The 18,112-nt window shown below is 39.5% G+C and overlaps 1 protein-coding gene across 5 annotated transcripts in view; it reads left to right on the top strand.

Moving 5' to 3' along the window:
* Window positions 1-18,112, top strand: part of ARMC8 (armadillo repeat containing 8) — a 104,380-nt gene that overhangs the window by 60,844 nt on the left and 25,424 nt on the right. For all 5 annotated transcript variants that reach the window (XM_081235823.1, XM_081235824.1, XM_081235825.1 and 2 more), the window contains 2 exons: window positions 14,410-14,492; window positions 14,804-14,885. In XM_081235823.1, the coding sequence (XP_081091949.1) occupies window positions 14,410-14,492; window positions 14,804-14,885 (165 nt within the window). The remainder of the gene's footprint in view (window positions 1-14,409; window positions 14,493-14,803; window positions 14,886-18,112) is intronic.

Here is an 18,112-nt window from a genome sequence, read left to right as displayed (position 1 = left end):
ACTGCAAAAGGCCTACTGTGATTTCATTTCTTAATAGCTTCTCTCTGGGCCACACAAAATTAAGCTGAAGACTGAATATGACCTGCAGGTGAGAGATTTACCACTCCTGCTTTGAAGCAGTGTTAGTGTGTTCTCATTAAAAGAAACCAACTGTATAACAAACGGTCCCTGGAACCTAATAAGCACTCAGTAAATATTGTTGAGTGGATACAGAGAGATAAATATAGAAATGAAAATGCAGAAATCATACACAGAGTGATATTTCCCTTAATACACCTAGATCTTGTATCCTTCTGTGCAGAGCAAAGTTGGTATCCTAATTCCTAGCTTGGCATCCTTTATCACTCTGTGGCCTATCTACAAATTTCCTGATTTCCTGTGGTGTCCTGTCAGTGAAAGGGTGGAAAGAGTCCTGCGGTGAAAGTGGAAAACATTACCATTGGCTGTGACATGAAAAGGGAGAAGAAGCCCAGGAAAAGATGAAGGACCACTCACCTTGACAACAGATATGGCCTGGCCATATTAAACTTAGAATAATTCGAGGATTTGGGTTAGGGAAAGCAAGGGCAGAGCAGGAGTTAAGAGCTTGGTGAAAGAAGGGTCCAGAGCACATTAGCAGTAACTACACTGACAGCAACGCCAGGTAAAAATTAGCTGCAATCTCTGCCACGGACAGAGTCTACAGTTTCTAATAGTCGTCTTTACCACCTGGTAATGCTGAGTAAGAAGCATAAGTTCAGTTAATGGGACAGTAACAAAGAAGTTAAGACAACTAACAAATTATTTTAAGTACCGGCATCTCAATCAAAAGCCCAGTCAGTTGGCTAAGTCATGCAGAGGCGGCAGTGGCAAATGATAGCAGTCCTATAGTTGTGAGGCCCATTGTTTAATAACAAAGACGTGCTGGTTCGAAGACCATCACTTGATTGGTACCTGCTGATCATCAGTTAGGTTGGAAATTCAGAAGGATGGTCTCTCTTTTACTTCCTTCAAGGAGCTTGTAGCATTTATCAGAAATAGCCAGGAAGTGTAAATTGAGGAAAATCAGAAATTTTAAATATAAATTAAAATTCAAGGAAATAAACTTAACAGGACGTTATTTTTATTTTTGATAAAAATAAAACATGTTACAAATGTAAATGTAGTACTTATTGTAGCCTTTGCTCCTTTGAGATATCTGACTAATGGAGCTTTTCAGAAAGCTTTCCTCTTGGAGTTTGAGTACTTACATTTTAGCTGGAGATCCCTTTTGAGGAACTAGAATGTAAGCTCCATGAGGGCAAGGATTTTTTATATTTTGTTCCTCACTGTATTCCCAGCATCTACAATACTATGGGGTGCGTAGTTGGCACTTACCAGTATTTGAAGAATGAATGGATGAATGGAAAAAATGAATGGACAAATGAATATTTGAACTCTTGCAAAATTGCATTGTTAAGCACCATTAATCGTGTTATATATGGGCCTCTCTGCATTAAGAACTTTCATAACTTTGCTAGCAATTTTACGGGTATGTGAAGAGAGGAGATTTAAAATAGAGGAAACCTACATCTGATCACATAGGCAAGGGGTTTCACTCTACTAGCATAGAGAAAATATAGGAAATTCCCATTTTCAAGAGGCAGACAATACCAAGGGCGTGTCTTCTACTTCTTTGATGTAGGTCAAAGAGAATATGTTTTATGGTATGGTACTTGTTTAATTTTGAAATAATTTTTACCATTATTTCTTAGTTTTTTTTCTTTTTTAAATGTATGATTTTTTAAAATTTATAGGATTCACAAGTGTGAATCTGTACCAGTTTTTTTCCCCTAGGGATAAAAGTATGATTTTGTTTATAGAAATTAGACCGACTGTCAGGAATCAATCTATTCTATAAAGTGATATACACCTGTATAAAATATTCTCAATGGATGTCAGATTTTTTTGAAACTCATAATTAGTGAAGGTCAGTAATTTAATTCAATTCTACATAGATTGATTGAACTGCCTACATTGTATAAACAATGTCAGATGGGTGGAGGGAGGGGGAAAACAGTAAGGTGAGATAAAGAGGAATAAAGACACAGCCTTAATACTCAGCATTTATAATAAAACCTCAGTACGTCTGAGGAAAGTAAGGAATGGCCAGTAGGAATTTGCTAGGGGCTCAAAGAATTATTTGGAACCAATTAAAATGGACATGGTGATATCAATGGAGCAGTCCTTGAATCAGTTTTGAAATTAATAATTTAATATTTTAATGTTTTCTAAATGCCTTTTATATCTTCAAGAATTGATAACATAAAATCTTAAAGTTTTACTCCCTGGCGAGGGCGGGGGGTGCCTGTGGAACAGTCACAGTGGTTTGTACATGATGTATGTGAAGAAGGTAGCAAAGCGTGAGATGTTTTTTTCTTTTTAAACTGAACAATTTTTTTTTCCTGGACAAGACAATTTTTTTGAGAAGTACAGGGAGAAAAAAATAAGAAAAGGAAAACAAAGAAGAATGAGAATTTTTCTACTCTCTTTTTCCTAGCAAAGGGAGTTATATCTACAGGGACGTTGTGAGGATGAGCTCTAATGTATTTAAAATGTCTAGCATGGTGCCTGTAGGTGCTCAGTAAATCGAAGCATTTATTAGACTATCTTAAATAACTTCATTGGAAGATTAAAAATAAATATATATGTTTAAGTATTGGGAGAAAAGCTGAACAGTGTTGGGGCATAAATAAAGAAGGTTTACAGTGAAAACAGTAATTTTATGCTGTAAATTTCCAAGACTACTAGTTATTCCTTCTAGTAAAAAGAATATTTATACTTCAGAAGAATCAGCTCTTTTTTTTAGTTTATCTCTTATTAAAATGACAAGATGTCTTCTTACTCTTATTATATTTATAAATATATTTAAAATACTTGTTTTCAAAACTCTTTGTTGCCATAGCATACCCTCTGAAGCACCAAATATAATATTGCTTTTCTTGGAGTTAAATAGCATATACAATATAAATCAATAATTTGTTAGTATCATAAGTAGTAGATGTCTTGAGAAAAGTAAGGAGGCCAAATTCTGTCTAACATTGTTTATCTAAGTACTACTTATTACTGTCTATGGTTGCCATAGATGTCATTTCTCCAAAGGGTCATCATTCATATGAAACCATATCTCAAATACATGTGTTCAAATTTTGAACAAATGTAAATCTCCTATGTTTTAGAAGTTACACAATTTTAAAGTATATTTGTAAATTTAATTTAGGTCAGTTTTTCTTAATATCTTTCTGCTATCTCAAAAACTTGATAAGCACTTCACTTTGAACATTTTAATCATTTGTTATTGCTTGATTTTATTACTAGTTGGTCTTCTGTGTAACAGTATAATTGTACCATGAATTTATATTTTAAAACATTTTGTGAAGTTCAGTAATTCTAAATGATCATTTAAAAGGTACACTGTCAAAATTCTGTATTTGTCTCTGCCGTGAAATCAGGCAGATGCAAAAAATTCTTTCTGAGCCTTAGTCTACATGTTGAAACAAATGCCTTGAACATTTTGAAGGTTTTCGACGGTACCACAGAAGTAGTACCCTTCAGGACTTGGTTCTGCTACTGAATAACAACAAATTCATTCAGGATTCCTTGACTTAAATCTGTGGTTAAATTGTTAGTTATCGTCTGAAAGCTAATCTACCAAAGAATTTTAAATGAACTCTGCAACACTGATTCATGATGGTAAGTATTTTTAAAGAGTTCACCATGACAGGACCAGGTTTTGCCACTTGCCCACAGTATTGAGACCCTGGGCCTTCAGCATACTGAAAGAAGCAAACCTGGGAGTGATAATGTTATATACAGAATAGAGGTATTTATAAAATCAAGTAATGAACTTATATTTCAGAGTTTCATTAAGTGGAGACAAAAAATTGAGTGTTTTACTGTTATTTGTGGTATTATAGTTGCATAAATCATTGAATTATACTTCCTGTTCTTTTTTTTAAATAGGAAGTACAGATTGATTGTTTCATTCATTATTTACAATCTAAGACAGGTGATTATAAACCAAGAAATGGGCTAAAATATGATCTATGTTAGATATGTAGAACTAAAATTAGTGACTTAGTTGGATTTTCAAGAATTTTCTATCTGGAAACGAATGAAATGTTTGGGATGATAAAATCTGTGGAGTGGTAGACCTTGAGAAGATTGAGTTTGTGATGAAGAACCAGAACCAGTGCTGCACTCTTTCCTGTGATTAAAATGCTAGCACAGGAGTCAGCAAACTATATCCTGTGGGTACTTACTACCTATGTAATTACCCTGTGGCATGTGAGCTAAAAATGGTTTTTGCATTTTTAAATGGTTGGAGGAAGAAAACCGAAAGAAGAAGAATATTTCCTGACATATGAAAAGTAAATTAAATTCAAATTTGTGTCCATAAAGTTTTTCTCTCTTTATCTCTTTTCAGCTTTTTGAGATATAATTGACAAAATGTCTATCAAGTTTTATTGGAATATAGCCATGTTGATTTGTTTATGTGTTGCCTGTGTCTGTTTTGCACTCCAGTGGCAGGTTGAGATGTTGGCTGCACAATCACAAGGCCCACAAAGCCTAAAATATTTACCATCTGGCCCTTTGCAGAAAAACTGTGCCCACCCTGTGCGAAAACTGCATAGCTTAAACAGAAACGACCATAAACCAGTTTGATGAAAAACTGCATTTCCCAGTTGCCTCTTCGCACTGAACTATAGAAAGAAATGGGACCCTACCAAAGCCCAGGATCAGGGGTGGGGCGTGGAGATAAGTTGTCTGACTTCCTGAAAGAGATGCATTATCAAATGTTGACAGTATAACGGTGTCACTGGATTCTTTCCTATATGCTGATTCCCTTGTTTGAATGATTTTGGCATGTGACAGAACCCAGACAAATTGGGTAATGACTGTGACTTTTGGTTATGGTAGGAAACCCTAGATTCTGTGTATTGATCAGCAGAGTTGCCAGAATAAGATTTTTCACCATGCCACTGAGAAAAATTAAGATCCATTCAGCCTTTGCTATATACAAAGCCTTGTGTTAGGTGGTATGGGGGCATGTAAAAGGCATGTAATTTAGGTATTTACATCAAGAGATAATCTGGGAAATGAAATTTAACAGAACTACCATTTATTGAGCACTTACTGTGTGCTGGGCACTGTGCTGATAATCAGCGTTCGCACATTATCTCCCTTAAACCTTATACAACCTTGTAAGATAGCTATTGCAGATCAGGAAGCACGTGATTTGACCCAGACCAGCCAGCTAATAAGTGATAGCCCCTGCGTCGTGTCCCAGTCTCTCTGACTCCAAAGCCTATGCTGTTAACCACTTCATTACCTTATTCATGTAGTATTAAATGCCATTACTAGAGCCAAATTATGATCTGAAATGACAAGGAGTGTCACTGGAGAATGTGTGATAGTCTGAAGTAGTGCTATGAATTCAGAAAACTTAATAGTTTGTATTAAGTGGTTGCAAAATATCAGACTCAGAAAATGTGTCTTTTCTCACAGTTTTTGGTACAAAGTGGATAATGAGATGCTTTCATCATGTCCATTTATTCGTCTGGCATTTATGATACACCTCCTCCTTTGTGCCCAGGAACGAAGCAGAAGACTGGTGTGTACTTGTGGGAGCTTACAATGTAAAGCAGCTAAGGAATGAGACATTAAATTGCTGTGTAGTAATTCCAGGGCCTCGGGTGTGTGTAAAACGTCTCATCTGCATTGAAAGCCAGTTTTGCCGTGATCCACCCAAATATGATTAAAATAAGGCTGTAATTGAAGTCCATTCATATACTATAAAGAAGTTTACTTAAAAGCATTCTCATCTTTTCCTTCCAAGGTATTAAGGAATGAAAGGTCTCCGTATCTGTTTTCCTTCTGCATAATTGGAAATGTTTTTCTTCTAAGGCCACTGTCTTGACATGATTACAGTGTAAATTAATGTTCTGGAAAGGAAGCATCCAGAGTTAATGATGTCATTTCAGAATCTTATTTTGTAGACAGCTTCCTTATGGAGTAGATTTAAACTTGAGGCAGCATTTTGAAATCTTCTTTTAGTAGTTATCTCTTATCAAGCTGTAACGTTCAGAACTGGAATGTAAGCTCCATAAAAGCAGTACTTGGTAGATACTATGCTTGTATTTTGAGTAAATTGTGTACGTCTGGACATTAGAATTCAGCCAGCCAACCTGTAGGATAATTAAGACTATAGGTCTTACACAAAGCTGTGGCGTGCACAGCTTTGTGTAGAGTAGGGGCTGAGTGGGGCCATTGTGTTGCACAGTTCTTAGGGCAGTGCATCATTCAGATCCCTGGCAAACGTAAGAGATGGAAGGGAAGTTTCTAGTTCTGTTGTTTGAATAGTCACTTATAATGGTTTTATTTATGTGCGAAAATAAAAGTGTAAATCAGCAGCTGTTTAGGTTCTATTCTGCCATAAAGCTAATGGTTGAACTTTAAAAATTGAACTCTTATGTGTAGAGAAATATTTTTTTGATAGAGGAAGTGTTGATTTATTTTTAGACATTATAAGTATTTCTCACACGCTGTGTTTGTATTTCTGGTTTTAGAAGAAGGAGAGGTCGGGCCAAGAGAGTTCTCCCACTTTTCCCTAAAGTGTAGAAAAGTTTAGAACTTTGAGTTTTTCTTCTAAGCATTTAACATAAATGAAGTTTCCCAGCTATTAAGAAGGTAAAAAGGTCCTGAGGTAGAAATTACAAAATACCACTTAAAGAGGCTTAAAAGCAAGAATGAAATATAGAAGCTTAAAAACAGGCCCACCCTGAGAACCCCCTCCTCTTTGTCCTCCACTCCTAAGGTGAAGTGATAACTGCTCCCAGGCTTAGACCTGCAGGAGAGCTTAGATGTTAATTTAGTTCAGTGCCTTCAAGAGAAAGGACCAAAAGGAGGCCCTGCAGATCAACTCTCATGATGTTTTGTTTTTCAATTTCTCTGGCTAAGATGTTACAGAAAAACCCAAACGAAGTTTTGGGCCAACCCAGTATTCTCCCAACCCCCTGTCTCCCAGGATTGTGGAGTTAGAGAAGTCTGGTATTAATGTGGGTGTGAAGAGCAATAGAAGACTGAGAGAAGGGAAGAAATGCTTTGTAAAATGTTTACTGAGACTCCAGAATATAGTGTTTTGATCAGTAATCTGTCCTAAGAGAAACTGTGATCTTTTAGAAAAAAAAAAAAAAAAAAAAGAGCTTCTGGTAAAAACTACCCTTTATTTTTTAAATATTTGCTAGAGGAAAATGTCAGAAAATCTTAAATTGGAGCAGTGGCAAAGATATGACATAGGATAGGCTGTGGTTGGGAAAACCTGCAGTTCTCATCCAGAGCAGATGGGGCTTGTGGCCTGAGAACAGTAGAATATTAGTTCTATTTATTTGGTATCTGCTGAAGCTAGATCCTGATTTTAGAATGGAGATCAGATTATAAGGGAATTGAATTTAAAAGTCAGTGGAACTCACTCTGGTGGTTTCTTCACAGTGTTTTCTTAATTTTTCTTCATTGAGTTGCATCCTCTCTGACCTTTGGCGTTTATACTCCAACCCAAGCTGAATGGTTGATTTGTCATTTTTCTCTCTTAGTCCTGTGAGTTGTACGTTTTCTTTTTCCCTTGTCAGTCCAGTTTATTAATGATGACCTCTCTTGCCTTTTATAGTATATGCTAATCTTTTTTTGGCCTAAGATGTCAGTATATAATTTGTAGTTCGCACAGCACTGCTGACTTTTTAAGTTCTCTTCTTTCGTCATTTTCAAATTCAGGCCTCAACTTGGTTACTAAGGCTAAGCAAAAATCTTACCCTTAAGTGCAGTGAGTAGAAAGGACCTCACACTGGAAGTAAGAAAACCAGGTGGAGCCCCAGCTTTGCCTCAGATTTGCCTAGAGAACCCCTGGACCAGTGACTGAATCTTTCTGAATTTCAAAGACCTCATTGTCAACTAAAGAAGGTGGATGAGTTTATTTCTAAGACCTCTGTAGATTTTAACATTATTCGACTAAAAATTAACAGCCGTAAATGGATTTAGATCTTTCAGAGAGTCGTATCTGCCGCCATTAACGCCATGCAGAAGAATGCAGAAAGACGATTGGTTTCCCAGTTGAACTTGTTCAGGAGCAAGCACTGCAGCTGCCCTTGCTTGATTCATGAAAGGCCATGTGCTCTTGGGGGTTTTTGTTTGTTTGTTTTGCTTTGTTTTAATAAAGGGGACATGGCATGAGGATGTACTCAGGAATTATAAATATTAAGTACTCAAGCATTTCCATGATAGGCATGGCAGCATATCCTTAAGTATTCTGTGGCAGAATCAGAAGGGTCACATCCTAAAACCTAGGAAAGTTGGTTTTCCATTTTTAGGAATAGATCCCTCCCCAGTCCCTTACTAATGCTACTCAGTCTACCAGATCAGCTGGCTGTACGTGTTTATCTCACTCTAGTGTTTACTTTGTTATCTCTTAATGCTTCTCCTTCCTCCCAGCCTCTACCTCATTTCCAAAGCCAGTCGACTGCACTGTCATCCGATCTTGTGTTCATAAGGCTCATCTTTAGAAAAGATAAGTTAGATGAGGGGCTGGACCTTAAGTAAGTGGCCCCAAGTAGGAAAGACTCAAGTGTGTGCCCTGAGACCCATCTACATTGACACTTACGAAACTGAAGCATTGCCATCTACACCTAACAGGTTCAGGGCTCTTGTAGATCCTTTTTCCTTGCCACCTACTCTTTGTTCCTGACCTCCTTGTGCTACACTCTGCTTGGCTGCTTAGTCCTTGCTGCTTTAACTAGACTTTCTGGATTTGGTACCTTATCATCTTAGATCTTAGATGGCTGCATCTCCTGACTTACAAAGTTTGATTCCAGGTCTTCACTCTTTCTGGAGAGTTCTGTCTTGTTATCCTCTGTTGGAACTCTTTCTAGGAACCTTTCACAAAAGCCCCTTTGGAATTAAATTGTGTTTGCCTGGCCATTGTGCACATTAGCATAAGTAATTGACATTAAGAAAATCCAACTCCCTTGACTCCGAGCCCACCTGCTTTGAATTGTCTGAGTAGTTTGGTGACACCACTAAGAATCTGCCTGGTTTCAGTTTCCACATCTTCTGCTTGATCTGGTTTCATCACAGTTCAAAGTCCTCTCTGAAGTTTGTAGTACCTGGAAAATGCTTCATCCTGGATCTTGCTGGAAGAATAGCCATGTCTTGTCTTTCTGTTTGTTTATTTGTTTTAACTCTGTAATCCTTCAGTTCTTCAGTTTTCTGAGGAAGAGATGGTATATGACTTGGCCACAACTTAATTATGGATCCACTAGTGCTCATGGAGGGCTAGGGAATTCCCTTTTAAGCCAAGGCCACCTTTATCTTACTAACATTCCCATGTGTGCCATGAACCTCTGCCTTAGGATTATCTGGGTTCTGCATTTTCCTCATGACCCTCTAAGCTGACTACCCTTCTCTCCCCCAGGCTGTAGGGATCTCCTGTCCCAAGACAGGGGCCTCAGATGCTGTTCCAGTAGATCTTCATCTACTCCTACAAGAGCTGCAATGTCAGAGCCAGAAAGCTTAGCAAAAGCATGTAGTTATGAAGACACCAGGTCCATTGACCTAAAGTGTGGTCAGTTTAGGGTACAGCATATTTTATGTGATTTAATTCTGTAGTTAAGTGTACAAACCAGTCCTCTAAAAGAGCAGAGATAGAGAGATGGCTCCTCCACTCTGAGGATTCAGGCCACTACTGATATTCCTCCCGGCCAGGCACAGTGTCTGTATATCTCTCTCTCTCTCTCTCTCTCTCTCTCTTTTAAAGCAGATTCAACAAGCTATGCCGCAGGGCATATTTGCTGAGCTATGGCTGAGGAATCTCCAACAAGAATCATGAGGCACAACAACTTCAAGCCCAACTTGGCATTGCTCTTATATCCTGGAAAGACCTAAAGATCCTTTGCCGGGGCTAGGACTTGGCTGTCCATTATTATCAAGGCTTTACAGCATGGTACTGGTGTCGTTGAAAATGTGTTTTATTGTACTTGGCTTTCCAACCCCAGATCTGAGAAGCTATCTAGTGCTCTGTTAGACCTTCATGTGGGTCAGAGGGCTATGGCAGCGGCCACTGCCAATTCCTTCCCAGCTGACTTGAAGTTTTTTTCTGTGGATTTGATTCCAAACCTTTCCCTACCTCCTAATCACATTTTTATCCTCATTTTGGTTAGTGTACTCACTATAATTCTCCTTTTATCCCTGCATAGGCGCTCTCAGTAGCCTCAAGGCTACAGTTGCGGTTAGATCATGTTGCTCATTCACATAGCCTGTTAGGATAGTCTTCTGGATTAGAATCCTAGATTCATTTCACATTCGGATTTTGTATCATTTTCACCCACTTGCTCCCTGCCTGATATCTTGATGGAGAGAGTAGATCAGACACTCAAGTAGTGTGCTTTCTAGAAACCTAGTAGCGTTACTGAAGTTCCTCCATGACGAATTTAGTTACAAATCTGGGCCTCCTACTGCAGATATTTTGATAGACTATGACCTGTAGTCTGAAGGGAATATACTTCCAGATAGTCCTACTGTTTTATATCCTAAATCAGGAGAAAAGTTTTCCAGCCACCTTATAGCTATCCTCCAGCCCAAAGTGTCAGCCACCACACCCCCAAGAAACTTGAGAGAAAGCTCAAAGCTCCACTCTATGTTGCAGTGACTGACCACTAACACAGTTCTCCAGTGTCCTCTGGCCTGAACCAGAACATTGTCTGGTAAGGTCATTAATAGCCACTTCCCAGCCTATAGTAAAACTCCCATTCTTGAGAATGGATGTTTTTCCTGCTTACCCTTTGTGCTTATTTCACTCTGTTTGCCTTAAGCCCGATGGCCTGTGTCACCTCTTGCTGACATCGATTCAAGTGGCGTAGCCCTTGAATAGTTCATTGCATTTGCTTGTTCAGCGCTGTAAGTTTGGTGGGAACGAGGGCTCTGTCTCCCGCATTGCATCTTCCAGTTTTAAAACCATGCCTAGCGCTCAGTGGACCCTCAGGTATTTGCTGAATAGGTAAATGCGGGTATGTAAATAGGAGCCGTGCCGTGTTTGCCCTTCCTTGCCTACTCCCTGATTTTGTCCCCCTGCCCTGCGCTATCTCCAGTCTCTCCTCACCAGCCTTGCTTCCCAGGTCACTTCTGAACAACATGATAGTTTTGCCCAAACAGACTAACACAATTTTTATTTACCTGACTGCAAAGAGTTGGAGGTAAAATAATCATTGCTCTATCCTCTCATTTTACTGAAGGCCCAGAGAGGTCAATTGAGTTGCTCAGAAGCATAGAGCGAGTCTATATGCCGACATGATTGCTACACCCGTCCTGTGCCTTGGCAGATTTACATCTTTGGTTAGGTGTGGCCGGTCAGTATTATCCAGACGTCTCTTTCAAGTCTTTGCCATGCCCAGGTTTCTTAAGCACCAGAAGCCAGTCTAATAGTATTTCTCAGTTCTTGGAGAGTAATCACGTGTTCCTGTCTCTGCCCCAGCCCCCATCACTTCATTTTCTGATAATGTGATTACACTCAGTACAGGCAGCTGTTTCTCCCAAGTTATCCCTTCTTATTCTCAAGTAAAATTTATTTCCCAAGCCACTGGGAAGGAGCTTTCAGACTTCTGCATCTAGCTATCCAGTGACTAAGACTTGTGCCCCAAGTTTTCATTTCCTTCCCAAGCTAAAGGTCCTGGTTTGGCCTTGTCTTTTTCAAGAACAGTGGCTAGTCCTTGATTGAAGTAACCTGTCAGTCAGCCAGTCTTTGACAGTTGCTATAGCACAAAAGATTAGACAACTTGGAAAACACTATAATCCCAAACAAATAGTGTAATAAGGTCCTAACTAGTTTATTGGAGTGAGACTAGTAAGGAAATGAATATAAGGTGTACAGTGCAAAATCACTTGATTGGGTATTCAGGAAGAGATGGAGTCAAAATTAACACAAATGTAGTGACTGGGAGAATAGTAACACTATCAGAGTGACAGACAGACAGATGTAGAGAAAGAGCAGGCTTAGGGGAGGGAAGATAAACTCAGCGTGGGACATGAGTTAGACGTTCCACCAGACATTGTGGAACTTACGTTTGTGTTTAGCAGGCAGTTGGAAATATGAAGCTAGAGGTCAGGAAAGAGAATTACCCATATCAAGCTGATTTTGAAGTCACAACAGTGTCATTTAAGTAGAGTAAGGATGAACAGAGCTTTGGGACACATGTCCATTTAAGGAAGGGAAGGGGTGAGAGGTCTGTAGCTTAAAGAGGCTAATGTTTGGGCACTTAGGTCTTTTAAATAGGAGTGGGAATGGGAGGTGGGGCAGGCTGAGGAAGAGGATCCAGTGGCGTGGGGCAGAGTAAAGATGCAAGAAAGAGGGGTGGGGGAGGGGGCAGGGCTTTGAGCTGTAAGTACCCAGCTTCAACAGTACAGGAGTGCAGAAGACAGGTATGGAGACACGTTAATGAGAAGGGGGAAGTTGAGGCAACTTGTGTCCCAGAAAGAAAGCAATGTCCCCGCAAAAATGAGGTGACCTCAGAGGGACTGAGGGTGTGAGGGAGGTAGGAAGCGTTAGAGGTAGGAGGTAAACATCCTAAGGAGTGTGGGAGTCTCCTGCAGGGGAGTGCAAGGCTGTCGGGCCCTCGGTGAGGACCCCACTGCGGGGGGATGGCGTACCCTGAGAGACCAGGCAGCCGGGTTTGGTGGGTTTTCTACTGTAATACCAGCAGTTTGGGATCTGAAGCAGGAATGCGTTGTGGGAGGACAGTGGAAGGGAATCTAATATGTGGAGTGTCTGAGCAGGGCATCCAGGTGAGAAAGAAAGGTATATGAGGGTCCGATAGGTAGGCAGATGTTCTGGGGCTGGAAGTGACAGTGAGGACAGAGGGTGGGTGTGCGTAAAGGTCACGGTGAGATTAGCTTTGGTCCGGAGTGAGAAACACATCAATATGTAAGTTTTCTTCAGGCACCTCGGAACCTGAAAATCACTATGTTTTTAAAAAATGACCATTCCTCCTACCCTACAACTGCAGTGTGGTTCCCTGTTCTTAATAGTTGGTAATCTTCTCCCAGGCACTGTTCATTTCAACTCTGTTTTCTTCTCTTCCCATTCGGCTTGAACATCCTGAGATTTCCCACCCTCTCCTGTTCTGAGGTCAGCCTTTAACTCCTCTCATTTTAGTCTAGGTCAGTGACCCTCAACCTTGGCTGAGCACTGGACTCTAATTGAGGAGCTTTTTAAAAAAATACAGGTGCCTGGGCCCCGCCACAGAGAATCTGATTTAATTGGCCTGGGACTTTGTTAAACTCCACAGGCGATCTTCCTACATGTTCCCCCAACCAGGTGTTCTCCCAGGGGAAAGTAATGCCTCCCGTTAATGTGTTGCCCACACTGGGAACTACCTGATGAGCACGGGACTACTCTAACCAGGGCAGTGTTACAAGCATGGCTGAGCATAAGGACTCCAGAGTCAGATGCCTGGATTCCTGTCTCAGCTCCGTGATCCTAAGCAAACTCTGGATTATCTAGAATCTTCAATTTCCTAATGTGCTGATGGGGAAGAATAATGCCTACAAAAGGCTTAAGTCACATAACGCAACATGCTTATTAGCACAATGCCTGGCATATAGAAGTACTCAACAAATAATGTTGTTTTTGTTAATATTTGTGTTTTGATAGCATTAGCATTTTTTCTTAATATGCTGTATTTCCATAGGACCACACAAATTAAACTTAATTTCTTCCACACGCTATGCATTGTTTAATGAAGGAAAATCGTAGGCTATCTTGTTTTTAAATTTTAAAAAAATAATAAAGCTTCATGATTGTAATGATGACATGTAGCAGGACTTGGTGCTACAGTGAAAGTTGGCAAGGATTACTTTTCTAAATATTTAGCTTAATTTCCACTTGCTTGGGAAGAAAGTAGCCACAGGGTGGCTCTGTCAGAAACCCACAGATTTCTTTTCATAAGGGCTGAGCGTGGACCATGATTTTTCAAGAAACTCACTGGCAGGAGAAACGCTGGCAGGAACCTGCCCAATGGTCGTTCAGTAGTATCTTGCTTTTTCTCAATACTGTTTATGCAACACCTCTGCAGTATTTATCACATGTAATTATTGTTTTAAGTGTCTTTAAAAATAAATGAAGAAACATAATCTGCCCATAAGCCTGTCATTCAGTCTGGCAGGACCTTGGTGGGGTAGCCCTACCTTTCTGATGAGCTGCCTGCCCCCACTGCAGAATGATTGTTCCAGAGGCAAAAACTCTTGCTGAAAACATTAACTTAAAATGGACATTAACATACTTGCATTTACAAGCAGTGAAGTTTGTCATCTTCGTGTTGTTATTTATGCAGCATTAACCTTTTTCTCCAGATCATTGAGACTGAAAATATGATGGACCGAATTGTGACTGGCTTGTCTGAGTCTAGTGTCAAGGTGCGGTTAGCTGCCGTCAGGTATGAGCTTTAAATGGCCTGAATAAAAATCCTTTGCCGTGTGTTTAACCTGTTTCCTTTCCGGACCTTCACCGAGTAAGCACAGAATCCAAATGTTACTTGAAAGTATTCTCAGGTGAATTCATACAGTGCGTAACACTATTTAACAGAGAAGCTAGCCTGAAAAGCCTGTGAAGTCCTGAAGTAGTTGAATTAACGATGTCTGTAGATAAACTTGAAGTGTATATTAGTAATTGTGCAATGCCAAGCAGTGTGTTTGAAACGTAAAAGTTTCGGCTTCTTGTGAAGCTAATTTTGATTATTCTTTGTAGATGTTTGCACAGTTTATCTAGATCTGTGCAGCAGCTTCGAACCAGTTTCCAGGATCACGCCGTGTGGAAACCTTTAATGAAGGTAAGGAGAAAGCAGCAAGTCCACACCTATTCCCACCGAGCCTTTAGTGAGCGAGGTAGCTGGCAGCACTCTCTGGTCTAGGAGTGTATCTGATTTTTATGTTAAAGCGTTTTAAACATTTATCTCCTCAGATGTGATGTTCTAAGCCTCTTTAGAACGTGCAGAATGTATTTCTGAGGGCAGCATCTCGTGTGTGACAGGGGAAGTACATGCCTGGCTTTCTTTCATTAAATGAAACTCTAGTTACTTATCTCCCTGTGTGTCTAGTGTTACACTTTAGACTTATGTCCAGAGTCATCTTTGTAATTTTTATTTATAAAAAAGAAAGGAATCAGCCATTTACAGATATAACCTGTTCTTAGTCTTTTGGCAATCCTGGATATTTTTTAAAACAATTATTACTTCCTGTCTCTCTATTCCAGAATGACTTCTTTGTTAAGACCTAAAGGTCTTTCCTTGAGGGCCAAAAAAAAAAGAAAAAGGTGGTTTAGGTCAAATAATTATCTGAATTGAGACTTAGAATATGCACAGGTTGCTACTAATAATGTTATCCCTGATACAGTACAGAACCACAGGTCAACTTAGTCTCACCATCTTTTTTTCTTTTTTTTAAGTAACTATACACCTTGCATTTAATCAACAGATTTATTTGTTTAAGCTTTTGGTTTTTTGTTTTGTTTTTTAATACCTACTGTGAAAGCTTCTGGGCACAGTAAGTCTACCAAAAATTTTTACTGCAGAGCTCTTGCCCCCAGCTTAAAGCCTCAGGCTACAGTAGAGGCATAAGTGTGGCAGAAATAGTTGGGGGAGGCTTCAGGCAGGAAGATTACGAAGTAGCTTTGAATGCAAGAGGAAGTCAGGAGGATTTTCCAGAGAGGAGTAGCGTGAACAGAAACATTACGCTCTCCTTAGTAAAGGGATTTCAATGTTGCCACTCTTGCTTGTTCTTAGATTGCACCTTTTTCATAGCAGCTTAATCTTGATTTATTGATTCTGTCCATTCAAAAAATTTTTCTTAAATATATCACTTTACTTTTTTTTTTTTTTTTGGCTGCGTTGGGTCTCCGTTGCTGTGCGTGGGCTTTCTCTAGTTGCAGCGAGCGGGGGCTGCTCTTCGTTGCGGTGCACAGGCTTCTCACTGCGGTGGCTTCTCTTGTTGCGGAGCGTGGGCTCTAGGCACGTGGGCTTTAGCAGTTGTGGCACGTGGGCTCCACTAGGTGTGGCACGTGGGCTCAGTAGTTGTGGTTTGCGGGCTCTAGAGCACAGGCTAAGTAGTTGTGGCGCGTGGGCTTAGTTGCTCCGTGGCATGTGGGATCTTCCCGGACCAGGGCTTGAACCCATGTGCCCTGCATTGGCAGGTGGATTCTTAACCACTGCGCCACCAGGGAAGTCCCCATTCAAGATTTTTTAAAGTGCTCTCCTATTTCCCAAAATAACTTCCAAATATTTTCTCTGGAGCCATTTTCTCTGATTGCTCAGCTTGGTACCCCTCTCTCATATGAATCAGAAAGAAGCAACATGTGGTTTTTGACTAGTTCTACCTGGGCAAAGGTCTGGTGAGCAGTCTAAAAGGATTTTGAGCACTTGGTTACATGTGGGTATAATTACTATCAAACTACTACTATGTTGCACATTTAAAGTATAGTATTAAAAGCCTGGAAGTAAATGGGTGATTTATTTCAGATACTTTTAGGTTTCTCTTAGTTCATAGGCTGTTTGCATGTCTATTGATTCTTTTTCCCCTTTTGCTTTTCCATGTTTTTAAATATTGGTTAGCAAACCACAAGAGAGTAGATGTTTGATTTTAGCTAAAACTTTTATTTGTGGTTATTTTTTGTTCTTATTTTGGTGAAATTCTATTTGGTCAGTGTTAGATGTCAACTTCTGAATTTCACATGTTAGATCTTATACTGTAGTGAGTAAATGCTTTTAAGGATTTCATAGAATCTTTTCTGTTTTAATTTATTATTATGTAATTTGAAAATGAAACTTATAAAACCAGATTAATCTCTATAAAACAATAAATAATACTTTAAAAAGTGAGTCATATCAAACAAAGCAACTTTTTAAAACAAATAATAGCCATTTATTAATGTTTCTTTTAAAAGTTACACATTTTTAAAGTCATTTTTTTCTTCTTAACAAAACACAGAATGCCCCTCCCCCCAAAATACCCTGCTCTGAATTCATATGATTGCAAATTCCCCAGCACATAGACCAGAAACAAAGCAACTTTTTAAAAGCCTTGGTAGGTGCGCACTTATTTCAGTCAATGATTCTAAGTAGTATAATTTTGGAAAATGATTATTTCTCTTAATTCAAAAGCATTCATTGAGCACCCACTTTGTGCAATGCCATTTAGTTGATACAGGCCAGGATAAATTAGACTATAGATATTATCATAGATTATTCCTTCAAGAAGCTTAAATTTGTTAGTAGGAAAAGAGATTGGCAGGGCTGCACAAAGAATTTGAAAGTGAACAGTAGTAAGGACCCTAAGAGAGGTCACAGACAATAGCAGTGGGCACTCAGGGGAGGATAGGATGACTTCTGATTGGAAGGGCTCCAGGGAGGCTTCTGGAATGGGACAGCCTTAAGGCATGGATAGGGTATATACCTGAGAGACATAGGAAGGGCATGGCAAAGAAAGGGAAGGGTGAAAAGGGTGTTAAAGTGGGTTGTGGCACACACAGAGATCAGCCTGCATAGTATATGAGATGTGATCTTTATCGACTAGCTAACGATTCACAGAAGAGTTAAAACACAGTATCTTAGGAGAACTGCTTCCATTTTGTAATTCTTGCTTGTTCTTAACTTGGGAACCTCAGACTTGATTTAGCTGATAATGTATTTAACTCTCTGAATTTTTTGTGATGATCCATTTCCAATTTGCGTAACTAGAGCTCCTAGGATTACTTTTGGGATGATAAGCCTCATCCTGATCTGATTGCAAATGCAAAGGATTTATTTGAAGTGGATATTGCGTATACGTGGTAGTGTTTATGAAGCCTTCTCTCTTAGAATCTAGAAAGAGGAGGTTCTTATAATAGCTAATGGCAACGAACCTTTGTCATCATGCTGTGTTGTTTTCTGAGTTCAGTAAGAGTCCATGGCAGTTAGTTTGCTGTATAACTGCTATGTGCCTGATAACAAGAATTATGGCAGTAAGTTACCTTTTTTAAAACCTTATTTATATAACCGTTACTGTGTGACAATTACTGTTCTAA

This window comes from Mesoplodon bidens, assembly GCF_964165515.1.
Source record: "Mesoplodon bidens genome assembly, chromosome: 5".
NCBI lineage: Eukaryota > Metazoa > Chordata > Mammalia > Artiodactyla > Ziphiidae > Mesoplodon > Mesoplodon bidens.
This window is presented reverse-complemented; position numbering and strand designations above follow the sequence as displayed.